Source organism: Gymnoscopelus microlampas (genome assembly GCF_963454915.1).
Source record: "Gymnoscopelus microlampas genome assembly, chromosome: 5".
Taxonomy (NCBI): domain Eukaryota; kingdom Metazoa; phylum Chordata; class Actinopteri; order Myctophiformes; family Myctophidae; genus Gymnoscopelus; species Gymnoscopelus microlampas.
The window spans coordinates 48,055,677-48,069,255 of record NC_139942.1 but is presented as its reverse complement, the minus strand read 5'-3'; the positions used below and the strand labels follow the sequence as shown (position 1 = coordinate 48,069,255).

The 13,579-nt window shown below is 42.9% G+C and overlaps 1 protein-coding gene across 1 annotated transcript; it reads right to left on the bottom strand.

Annotated features, from left to right (window-relative positions):
• Positions 1-3,034: 3,034 nt before the first annotated feature.
• chrng (cholinergic receptor, nicotinic, gamma) lies at positions 3,035-12,483 on the bottom strand (the record flags this gene model as incomplete). The annotated part of the gene is made up of 12 exons (XM_084056952.1): positions 3,035-3,324; positions 3,430-3,563; positions 4,505-4,781; positions 4,997-5,111; positions 5,240-5,354; positions 5,952-6,152; positions 6,690-6,787; positions 7,684-7,839; positions 8,465-8,589; positions 9,290-9,334; positions 11,240-11,376; positions 12,471-12,483. 12 exons carry the CDS (start codon positions 12,481-12,483, stop codon positions 3,103-3,105), a joined length of 1,638 nt encoding a protein of 545 aa, XP_083913078.1. The 3' UTR covers positions 3,035-3,102.
• Between the last annotated feature and the right edge of the window lie 1,096 nt (positions 12,484-13,579).

The window sequence follows — 13,579 nt, the reverse complement described above, 5'->3', positions numbered from 1 at the left end:
TCTCTCCATGTGTTTGTGTTTGTGTGTGTGTGTGAGAGGCTTGGAGTGGCAATGTTTGGCTTGGTGTGCGTACGTCGTGTGTACAGACGGACCCCTTTGTGCAGTGGCGTGTTTGTCTGGAGACCCTCACACTCACTCACTCACTCACTCCCACCCTGTGGAGTACTTACTTGTACTCAAGTAAGTACTGTACTTGAGTACACTTTTGAGGATTTTTTACTTTACTGGAGTGTTTCCAATTTTCAATGCTTTTACTTCTACCTCACTACATCTCAGATCGAGGCAAATATCGTACTTTTACTACAATACAATTATTTGACAACTTTAGTTACTAGTTACTTTATAGATTTTGATTATCATTACAAAACATACATTAACCACTTTTGCCCTATATACGTTTCGGCCATTTGAAAATAGCCGATCTACAAGCTCACACATTGTGAGCTTGTAGATCTGCTATTTTCAAAAGATTTTTATACAGTTTGAAAACTATGAAATGGGACCTTCTGCATAATTTTGAATTCCGGACTTTTACTCGTAACATAGTATTTCTACATTGCAGTATTGAGACTTTTACTTGAGTAAAAAAAAAATGAGTACTTTTTCCACCACTCACTCCCACCCCAGATCTCTCCCCGACTCTGTCTCAGTTTCCATCCCAACCAGCCCGGATCTGCCTTTTGTTGGCAGCAGAAAAGCACCATTCAGCCATGTAATTGAAATCCTGTTTCTATTCCAGAGATGGGGTGGGGGCTAGAGTGAGGGTGAGGGGGGGTAGTTATGTGTTTTTTTGGGGGGTGGGGGTGTAGGGTCTCCATCCATGTGCCCACCAGAAGATGGGAAGCAGACGCGGCACTATTGAGTTTTCCACATGTCACACATAGTCACTATCAATGGTACAGAAAAGAATGTGGACAAAATGTACATTTTATTCATGAAAAGCAGAACTTTAGGAACGTTACAGTAAATCTGCCCTCTGTCATCTAAGATGTTTCTTATTGGCTTACTCATTGCTTTGCTTTGGTCAGACAGACAACCAGGACCAAGCAGATAGCCCTACAGGTTCAGAACTTTTTGAGCACTATCCTTGATCGTTATTTTTGCTATAAATTCCAAGATGTTATGTGTTTAACCCCTTAACTCATTGAGTGCCCAAATTATTATTATCTATTTCTGGCCATTACAATTTTTTTTTTCTTTTTTTTTTTTCAAAGTAAAAAAAAATGCTTAGGAAGCGAGATACAGCCTTTTTAAGTTATAAGTTAAACAAGGAGTGGATGGAGCTGCAAATCTTCAGATGATGATATCTTGGGTTCTTTGGGTTTATTATTATTATTTTTTTCTATTTTTTTCAAAAACACGTGAAACACGTTAACGGCACTCAACACCACAGCGCTAAAATACGTGAAACACGTTAATGGCACTCAATGAGTTAAGCCCTATACGCTTTGCTGTAGGACGAATAGCGAAAATAGCTGACAACGCAACACATTGTGAGCTTGTAGATTGGCTATTTTTGCTATTTTCTTTGAAAATGTTTATAATGTTTTGTATTTTCTTTTTGATTATTATAATTTTTGGGTATTTTTCTTTTCTTTTTCTTTGCCAAAATTTAGGGACGCCAGGGTCCATGTTTAAATAAGTTGAAAGAAAGAAAGAAAGAGAAGTTATCAAATAATCAAACCTTATAGCAAAAAAAGTCATGTATAGTTCTGGAAAACACTGCACTGAATGAGAGGGTAGATATACCTGCTCACTGATAGAAAGGAAGGTGTGTTTGTCCTTTTGTCCTTTTGTTACACAGACTTGTGTAAACACAGTCATATACTGTACCATCAAGACCACTATCCAGCATTATGAACTGTCAATGCTGTCTACAGGACGTCCTTTATCATGATAGTCCACACATCCACATGTCCAATGTAGCCACCCGTGAGTAAAACTTCAGTGAGCAAAACACCAGACAATCCTGGTCCTCAGGGTAGGGGGGGGGCGGGGGGGGGCAGCATTCCTTCACCAGGCATCCGTCAGCCCGCCGTAGACAAATCGTCATTGCTCACGGGGTGGCATGACACTATTGATGTGTTGGTATACAGCAGGGGTGATGCAACTTTGATGATGGAGAGGGACACTATATTTACACACTCACTCCAGAGGGCCACAGTGGCGTGCACAGACATTTTGAGGGGCAGGTGCTCAAGTAAATTATACTTTTTTTTGTTTACTTGTTCTGCTCTTTTTTCCCTCTACACCTATACCTCTTTGCCAAAAATAGCCGATCTACAAGCCTCGCGCTGCGAGGCGTTGTGGGCTTGTAGATCTGCTATTTTTGGCTAAAGTTCTCCTCAGAAAAGGGATGCTAGGTTTCGAGTGGTTATGGTAAAAAGAAAAATCATATCACATAAAGATTTGGCCGACCCCCTGTTGTAACTCTGAGGACCCCCTGTTGAAGACCCCTGCTGTAAACTGATTTTTTTTTCCTTTTTTTTTTCTTCAAAAGGACACTTCTGGTCAAGAGGGCAAAGGGCAGGTGCTCCAGCACCACCTAGAGTCTATCTGTGCACGTCCCTGGAGGGCCACATTGCATATACTGTAGGGCCATTCTATGTCACACAAAAGTAGCAAAAATAGCAGATCAAAAATATTTTTTTTAATTGGAATCCTGAAAAGTAACATATGTATTTAATTTCAAATGCATTTAGGTATACTTATGTTAACTTTATGAACACAATACAAATATATTGGACATAAAAAAGACAATAGAATTTTAACACTAGTCATTAAGCTACTACTAATATAGTAGTAGTATTTAAAGCGGGTCATGTTTGCAATTGTAACAGCTGAAATCAATAATATATCAGTATTCCGATATTAACTTGCGGGCCGCATTAAGTGAAGGTGGGGGCCGCATGTGGCCTCCGGGCCGCCAGTTGCCCATGTATGGTATACAGTATGTACGGTACTCCATATGCAGTATTTCCAGCATCTTGTGTTCTCTCCTCTGTCTCTCTCTCTCAGGACGCCAGCTGTCACTGTGAGCCTCATCAAGGGAGGTCCTGAGATGTCCAGGGGACAGAAGAACCCTTTTTTTAACTTGCCGGCTCAGCCCAGTCGGGTGAAATTCTGAGCCAGGTCGCCGAGATCGGTGACATTGTCCAGGGGGGGCAGGTATAACCTGGGGTCCCCGTAGAAGGGCGTGGACGGGGCCTGGTTGAAGTGGCCCATCAGGAAGATCCCGGTGGTCCCGAAGAAGTACACGGTGGCCATGACGATGAAGCACACCCTGTCGATGACCCGGGCGACCAGGAACCACTCTTCATTCTCCTGCAGAGGTGAGGGGAAAGTAGGTCAGCAGTGATGGTGTTACGATAGTTAAATGAAACACTCATGGTAAAAAAAAGATAGAGTTTTATAAATGTGTTTTCTTACACTCTGGAAGTTGTTCTGTTTTCTGGCGGTCTCTGCGATGTGTTTGCAGGAATCGACGCATTGTCTCACTTCTGGAGAAACCTCTGCCAGGCTGGCTTCAAGCTTCTGGGCTGAACCGTTTTCTAGGCCGTTATCTGGGGGGGGGGGGGGGGGATACAAAATACATTGTATTTTCAGATATAAGGCCAATTCATGCTCGGTTTCACACCGACAGTGTCATGCGGCGAAAATAACCAACATACAAGCTCACCACGCACCACAGATTAGACGCATCGTGCTCGCCATCGTGTAACAGAACATAAATTAGGCGGTACAGTGACTTAACACTTACCAACACTATACATTCTCACTTCCAACATGTAATACAGTGAAGAGTTGGGCAAAATTTTGCGTAAGACGTTTTATCATGATAGGGCTTCCCTGTCGTGCTGCTTTTCAACATTCCCGGTTGTACCGCTTCACGTGACAATGGAATGCTGACATGCGCTCTCACTTTCAACTCGCAATAGGTTGATGCCAGTAAAAACATTGAAAACAAGGAGCCGTGCCCTCAGAAGCGGACTTGAGCCCTGTGTGAGGCACGCCTGAGCCAGGCGCTAGCCGAGCGAGTGTCCGCACCGATCGGTGCGATGCCCGCTTCCGCCGACTCAGCGCCGTTCGAGTTGCATACCGATAGGCTTGGAATCATAAATCGCGCCGTCCTCGTCAACAGGCGACAACATGCGTCAAGCGTCTGCCCCTTGGTCAGACGTTGCCCAGCTTATCGCTGTAGGACGACCTGGGTGTGAGAATGCGTTGACCGACAACAACAAACACAAGTAGGACTGCAACTATTTATTGTTTTCTTAGCGATTATTGTATGGAATCCTTTTGTGATTCATCGAATAATTGAGAAGCCCGTTTTTAAAATATATATATTTTATATCAACTAATCGATTAACCACGTTTCACGTCGCACGAACGTGATTATTATATGAAATTATCGATTATCGAAGATTTCTTTTCATATGATTAAATCGATTAATTGTTGAACCCCTTGAACGCAAGCGCACGCAAAGTCACTCAAAATACTTACGTATCTTGTCCAACACCGACTTCATGAGTCCGTCTCTCTCTCGGAGTCTGGCGAACATGAGTTCGGTGCGGGCGGTCTTCATCACGTACTCCTCTGCCTTGACGATGAGCCCCAGGGAGGTGCGTCTCCTGCAGGGGTAGAGCGTGGCCTCGTTGGTCAGAGCCTCGCCGTCTCCCGTCCCTGAGCTGCTGCTGCCCGCCTCTGAGCCGCGGTCGTCGCTTGGCTTCCAGGGCTGCATCTCCATCCGCAGCAGTCGAGGCACAACGTTTAGAAGGAGCTGGTGGGACAGCGTTGGGAGTCCAAGGGTTAATCCACTGTACACGTTTTTGCTCTCGCAGGAGGATTAGAACAGTGGTTCTCAAACTTGTTCATGTCAAGGACCCCCAAATTGATATACATTTTGTGCCAGGGACCGCCAGAAGAGAAGATTTGTGTAAATTATTCAAAAATGTTCAATACTTTCAAGATCTTTAATTCCAATTTCCGTCTCACCCTTCGTATTCTATTGGTCATCTTGTGGGTGTTGGGGGTCCTTAGGGACACGTTGAGCACTATGACACAGTTCATGACCACCATGGTGGTCGCCGTCATCACAAACATCAGATATCTGAAGACGGGAAGAAAGGAGAATGCTTTTAAAAGGGATGAACAGAATGAAGTACTATACTTATGTTGAGCGACATATCACATCATCAACGCATATATCAGGCTTCAGAGTGATGCATGTGGTCTTACTTTCCAATGAGAGGCACAGCCCTGGACGTCTCTGGAACCTTCTTGGCAAACAGGAAGAGGAACACAGTCTGTCCCAGCAGAGTAGCGACGGACATGGTGCACTTCTGACCACCGGCTGACATGCCAAAAACACACACAATTTCATCAATAATGATGTATTATTAGGATACTGAAACACATTAAACCTGGCGTCACCCTATTCTGGGCATGTTGTTATTGTAAAAAATTCTCATTCGCCTAGTAGACCTTTGTGTTTGATTTATACACAATTATGCCGGTGTCGCACATCGAGAATAGAATATTCTCATCATATGACGTGTCAGGCTTAACCTGAAGCCGATTCTACATGTCTCCTAAATCTCAACAGTATTCTGAAAAACGTATGTTTCTATATCAGTGGTGCTCAATCTTTTTCATGTCAAGGACCCCCAAAATGATTTGTATTTGGCCGCGGACCCCCATCAAAATATTTTGTTCCAGGGACCCCCCAGAAGCAAAGATTTGAGTTAAAATGTTCGCTTTAAAAATCTATATATTCAAAGATTTGCACACATTTTCACGATTTTTGAATAGCCCAAAGTGTAAAATAATGCTTTTTAGCTCAAGTCTAAAAATGACACAGTTCCAGGTCTTAATGGGTTAAGTGGATTTTATTGGAAGTGGAAGAATTAAGGGGGGGAGGGGAGGGGAGGGGGGTAAAAGAGTAACATACCTTTGGCGGGCAGGAAGTAGACGAGCAGGCCGAGCGAGGAGAAGAGCACGCAGGGAGCGATGATGTTGATGATGTAGAAGAGAGGTTTCCTCTGGATGATGAGGTAGAACACCAGCTCCTGGTACTCCAGGTCGTCTTTGGTGTACTCGTGGTTGATCACCTTCTTGGCTGGTCTGTGTTTAATGGCCCACTCTCCGTTTTCTACATGAAACAACATGATTTTTTTTATTAACCCTGTAAGGCCCTTAAACTCACACAATAACACCCTTTTGTCCCTTTTTTGTGAGTTGAGTTCTCCGTTCTTCTCATGTTCAACCATAAGTCCAAACAACAAGACATTCGCAGGACAGGTCCATGGGATACGCATGGAAAAAGCTTGAGGAAATCCAAGAAATTGGTAATAAATTTGCCAAATTATTAGAATATCACTTATATTATCAATTATTTTGTTAAACACTTTAATTTCTCCACCAAAGGCCTCCTACAACAGCAGGTATTTTATGAGTATTTTATGTTGTTGCATACACAGTCAAATTCATTTACCGTTAACTCCAAGAGTGTACAAAAGTGTACATTTGTATACTCTTGGAGTTACAACGGGGTACATTTACATTGAGGATCTTACTGTGTACTAAATAGATTTTAAAACTCCTTTTTAAAAGGTCACACAACGATCACACAGTTTGTGAGCAGTCTGACTTGGCTTCACGGCTCTATTATAGTCCATCATCACTGTACCTGTGAAGGCCTCGGGGTCGATGTCCACCCACTCCCAGGTCAGGTTGTCCTCTTCTTTGAGGACCAGTTCGATCTCATTGGCGCTATAACTCTGGGAACTACACACACACACACACACGGAGAACACAGCCATCGCTTATTATCCACAACACCATGGTCTGCCTCAACTTCCACGAATACAAACCGTCCATTACGTTTTACAAGACAACTGGCTGAAAAGGGTGATTTTTATGTGAGCGGAGTATTGTCCCTGAACCTGGCTGGAGGGGACAGATTGTAGTCTTGGTAGAATACATTTAAATACTTAACATTGACTCTTACCCCCCAATATGTCTGCAGCAACTATACCACGCCCCCCACCCCCCGTGGTGACGACTCGTTGCCAAGCACTATAAGACGAATAGAGAAAATAGCCAATCTACAAGCTCACAATGCGTCACATCGCTGTTTGTCCTAAAATGACATGCCCGAAGGGTGAAATGATGATGCTAATGTTTGAAGTGAGCCTCAGGTGGTTAAAGTAGCAACATGATACAATATGCATACTATAGCGAATGAAGCAATGGAGATTATGTTCATGTCTATGAAGATATTGATTGGTCAATACTCAAATGGCCTGGCATCCTTCAATCTCACTTTGGACACAAACAATTCTGTTCTCAGCAGAAAAGTGGGGTCCTGGGACCCTCAGGGTTCCTTGAGGGGGTTCCAAATGGACCCTTACGGGTCTTTAACTCTGAGAGTGTACAAATGATTCCATTTGTACACTTTCAGAGTAAAATTGGAAATACTCCAGTAAAGTAAAAGTACCTCAAAATTGTACTTAAGTAAATGTACTTTGTTACTTTCCACCACTGCATACATACATTTTCCTTTCCCATCTATAATAGCCTGAGAGAATCCCAAATAGGTCTCACCGATTTGAAGAGGGAGTATTTCTTCACCTCTCTTCATGTAAATTCTAAGTACCAGCATTATCCATAATTCTACCCACCGGAAATTCATGGTGCAGTTCTGCCAGTCAAAGGGGAAGTAGTTGACCTTCATGGGACAGGCACTGCGGTAGATGGCAGGAGGCAGCCAGTACACACAGCCGTCAGAGGACACCAGCGCGTTGCAGTACAGCGCCACCTCAAACTGGCCATCCACACTGCTCACAGGACACAAGATAGATAGATAGACCTTATTTATCCCATGGGAGAAATGCAATTGGGCGACACCTGTCAGCAGGGAGTGTTGGGTGGGAGGAGTAGGACGAAGGCTCCACGTACTCCTCCCTGGCAGGTGAGTCAGTAGGAGGGAACAGCTGTGACAACACACAGAAATGTGTGTGGGGAGGAATTAATTGGCATATCAACTGACTTGGGAGAAAAGAGGGTAAAAAGCTATTTTTTTTTAAAAGATAGAGAGAGGGATAGCTACCAGGTCTCTGCAAATGTTGTTTAGTCGCAAGCTGATAAAGCAGTGTTTTTGACAGGTCGGTGAAGCAGATGCCATCAATCTGGATGGAGGCGACATCTACACAGCTGGAGTGTACAACTACAACCTGCACCCCATTATCACTGAGGTCTATGTTCCGGGTAAGATTGTATTTGTAACTGTTCATAAAAGATCACTTTAACCACTTTTCCCTACAGTATATATATTTGTCGTAGGGTGAACCCCAACAGTGGAAATAGTCACTCTACAAGCTCCTAACGTGTCAAGCCGGGGGTCAAACTGGGGGTCCTGGTTGAGAAGCATAGCTGTATTTTATTAAATAGTGATTGACTGACTTGTTCTCCAGGATGACATCAGGCAGCCAGATGCTCTTGGAGGGGATGCGGAGCTGGGAGGTGATGTTCCCATACAGCTCTGAACGGGGGGGCTGGTCCCATCGCAACCTGTAGTCACACCATTGCTGCATACACACACACGTAGGATCCAAAATATGAGAACATATTTTTCCAGTAAATATATTTCTGTGATGTTACAGGAATTTAGGCTATCAAATGTTTATCTGAATAACTGAATAACTAAATCAGTGGTTCTCAAACTTTTTCGTGCCAAGGACCCCCAAATAGACACTTATTAGACCGCAGACCCCCATTTGAAAAGATATGCCAGGGACCCCCCATAATAGAAGATGTTTACGGCTCTCTAGCAGTGATTTCAACCATTTTAGTTACAAGGACCCCCCAGTTTGACATTCATTAGCCTACGGACCCCCATTTAATGGCATGTATGTCTCTGGGACCCCAATTCATATTGTAAAATCAATGTTAATTTAACTCTGAGAGTGTACAAATGGAACCAAATGGACCCGTTAGGGTCCATTTGGTTCCATTTGTACACTCTCAGAGTTACAGACCCATAAGGGTCCATTTGGTCCCTGTCCATCATTTAGCTGGGGACCGCCTGGAACCCCCTCAAGTACCCCTGGGGGTCCTCGGACCCCACTTTGAGAACCAATGAACTAAATAATTACAAATATAATAGCAAAAACAATAATACTGTTCATCATCACCATTGCAAGCGGCCAGTTACACACTGTAAGGAATAAAATAATGGTTTTAACATTGAAGAACATCAGAATAAGCATGCGTTTGGTGTAACATTACCATTTCTATCCACACATTGGTTGTCAGGGCTTCCTCCTTTTCATTCTGAAAACAAATGGGGATTTTTTTTTCTCAGTACATTTATATGAAAACAATTCTTACTCATACACTCTAACACTAAGACAAACATATACATTCAGAGTGTCAGACACATACACTCTAAACCCTTAAAGGGCAAGACCACTTTGGTAGAGGTTTGGGTTGTGTAGTTACCTTGCCATGATGTAACTCCAATGGTGGGCAAGAATTCAAAAATAATTGCTCCATTGATTAGATATTGATAATTCAAAATATGCTCCTCATTGACTTACATTGTACGGTAAAACAGCTCTCAAAGTCACTCTTTTAGCACATAAACGAACGCAAACAAAGTTGATTCAGACAATATAGAACATCATCAAACCCAGTACTGTTTGTTTTTTTATATAAAAATGTCAACTTCCTGTTGATTTAGCCATTTTTAATAAGTAGAAAACCTGGACTGGATCCGCGGATCCAGATCTTAAATAGTAAAATCAACAGGAAGTTGACATTTTTATTAAAAAAACAAACAGTACTGGGTTTGGTGAGGCTCTATATTGTCTGAATCAGCTATGTTTGGGTTCATTTATGGGCTAAAAGAGTGACTTTGAGAGCTGTTTTACCGTACAATGTAAGTCAATGAGGAGCATATTTTGAATTATCAATTTCTAATCAATGGAGCAATTATTTTTGATTTCTTGTCCACCTTTGGAGTTACATCATGGCAAGGTAACTACACAACCCAAACCTCTACCAAAGTGGTCTTACCCTTTAACGTATGCTCTGTTGTATGACAGTGTCGCAAGCCATCAAATTAAGGTAATTTCAGAAAAACCTAGATGGTGGCAAAAAAGTGACCACTTAAAAATAGCAAACATAGCAGATCTACCTGCTCACAATGCATCCCAATGGGACCCTTTGTGAGCTTGTACATCTGCTATTTTAAAAATACAAAATGCATTTTTGTAAACTTTTTAGTTTGCCTATAATGACATGGTTGTCACAAGCCACAACGGGTCCAAGCCACAAGCTCAACGCGTCGTTTCAAGCTTGTAGATCTGTAGACTGAAAGAACGAGCCCAATCGATGGTCTTGAAGGGCGGAGCCAAACCCAGGCGCTGGATTCCAGCGCCTGGGTTTGGAGCACTCTGATTGGTTAGGAGATAACAAGGTCCTAAGACCAGCGTTCCTGCAAGGTTCTCCCAGGCTTTTTTTCTTTTGAAACAAAAAAAAAGGCATGGGTTTCCGAGGCTAGTAGATCTGCTACTTTTGATGCTTTTGTGTGACTCTGTAGTATGATCAAACAAGGAGTTACGGAAAGTACGAAAAAAAAACAGATATACATATGGAGATAAGAGGTTTCTGCCCGACAGCGACGATATGTCTCATGTAAATGTACGGTGTGGATTCAGCAGCGATCTAGTGTCAGATTAATTAAAAAAAAACAAAAAACAGAAGTGCAGAAAATGTAGAAAAAATAACTAATACTGAGGTTCAATGTGAATGCTAGGTGGGGCAATTGCCATCACTGGGACCCCAAATGCGACGCCCCCTACCACCAATTCACAATTACAATTTCAAGCATTTTTTAAAAGAATTTCATAAATCAAAGAAATCAAAGAAATTCCTTTAATAAGGAAAAACTACTGTAAGAAATAGTGAGAATAGCAGATCTACAAGCTCACAACGTGTCGCGATGCGACGCGTTGTGAGCTTGTACATTTTCACTAGTTTGGGTCTCATGGAGACACCAAATTTCTCTTTTGGGTTTTGAGCTAAAGCATTTGGGAACCACTGGTCTAACCCACAGTCAGACAGCATGTTTAGTTTTTGTGTTTAGATAGACCGTCCGACAGGCTATCACCATGCATTTACTGTGCAATGTGTGCACGGCACGGCATGCTGTCTCTCACACGTGTCTTCTCTCACCAGGGAGATGAGGTTGGTGAGGGTCATCTTGATCTGCACATGTGTGATGTCTCCACTCTTCTCCACCGGCCTCACCTTCTTGTTGTAGCCCTTCATCAGGTCTTTGAAGAGCTCTCCCTCCAGGTTCAATGCACACGCTACACACACACACACACACACACAACACACAACACACACCACACACCACACACCACACACCCGCACGCACGCACGCACGCACACAACACAAGGAAAGGAAGAATTACTATCTCCAAAAGAAAGCCCTTTATGAGAGCTGATGTCTAAAGGGAACATCATCTAATATTTCTGAAATATTCCCACAAATCAAATGTTTCCTAAACATTTAGCATTTGAACGCAACTTCATAATTCATGTTATCTAAAGTCATTCTCTCTCTCTTTCTCTCTCTAATGTGAAGTGGTTAATGTTAGACTAAACCAGTGGTTCTCAAACATTTTCATGTCAAGAACCCCCAAATTGACATGTATTTGGCTGCGAATTTTCAAAAATAGCAGATCTACAAGCTCATAGCGTGGCACTCGGTGCCGCGCTATGAACTTGTATATCTGCTATTTTTGAATAGCCAAAGTATAAAATATGGTTAAAGTGGTTAAAATGATTGTGAAGCTATATTAACAAATTTTGCTGGGGACCCCCTGGTATCCCCCCAAGGACCCCTGGGGGTCCCCGGACCCCACTTTGAGAACCAATGGACTAAACAATGTCCTACCCAGGCACACAGAAGACAGTTCAGAGACTAGAATAGAATTTGCTTCATATGATTGGTCCAACAGTAGAAAATGACTGGACCATGATTCAACAGGGCATCGTTCCATTACAAGAGTTATTAAGCCAAACATCATGGCATTCCCCACGCTACAGACTGGCTTGGTTTGAACAAACACAATGTGTCATTAGGCTACATGCTGTTTTGATGGGGCCATATTGGATTCCTACATTCACTCTACCACGTTGAATCCGTCAAAAAACACTTTCAACCCTGGTGTCCCTATTTCTGGCCACGTCAGCATAGATGGAAATGTTCCAGAAGAAGTGTAAAATAGCACATCTACAAGCTCACAGTGCGTCGCATAGAGACACGTTGTCAGCTTGTAGATCTGCTGTTTTCACTGCATGACAACATTAGTTACAACAAAGTATAATCCAGGCTTACGCGGGTTAACATTTCGCCCCAAACACAGCAGTGGATAGAATAGATAGTCACTCCTACCTGTAGCAGACATCATGGCAATAAGTACCAAGAGAGAGAGAGATCCACAATCCATCTTTAGATGAGACTAAACTAATCCGGTTTAACACTGTATGTATGTGTACACTGTGTCTGTGTCTCTAGATGAGACTAAACTAATCTGGTTTAACACTGTAGGTACACTGGGAGTTAAGGGGCTTCCTGGCATGGGGCCTGTGTGTGTGTGTGTGTGTGTGTGTGTGTGTGTGTGTGTGTGTGTGTGTGTGTGTGTGTGTGTGTGTGTGTGTGTGTGTGTGTGTGTGTGTGTGTGTGTGTGTGTGTGTGTGTGTGTGTGTGTGTGTGTGTGTGTGTTTCTGGGTAGTGGTATGGGGTCAGGGGTTGGGCTGAGAGGGAGGAGGGGATAGATGCGTGTGTGTGTTGGGGGGCTGGGGGTAGGGGGGGTTAATAGACGGACGGATGGATGGATGGATGGATAGATGGAAGTAATGGAAGGCTGTGGTTGGAGAGTGAGTGATGATTGTTAACTGAGAGATGGAGAGAACCTCCCACTCTCCCACTTTCCCGTCCCTAGCTCTCGCATAGTCAGCTGTCACAACAATGCCCCCCCACACACACACACACACACACACACACACACATGTAGTTGGAGAGAAAACACGATACACAAGTTTAGTATTTAGGTACAACATTGGCAAAGTGATAAGATACATGAGGACCGCGAGGGATCAATAAAGCTGGCAGTACAGCAGTTAAGATGCAGTTTACAGGGCAAGGAAAGTACCGTAGATACAGGTACAGGTAATCAAGACATCACCCAAAAAAGAAGCACTATAATTAATGAGTACAAATATTATATATAATATAAACAGTATACTATACACACAACAGTATACATCCTCAACAATCTTGCGTTATGCTGGAACAAAATAAATAATAAGAACACACACAGTATTAAACATGACAGATCCTTACTGCCTTTACTGTTATAATGAGCTGTTAATGAGCTTAGCTAATTAGTCTACTGAACGAGCCGAGCAGCCATCGTGGGCCTCCATATCAATCTTCATGGCTATCGGCACAAAAGACAGTCTTAAGGTGAACTACTCCTTTAAGTCTTATCGTATTTCCCC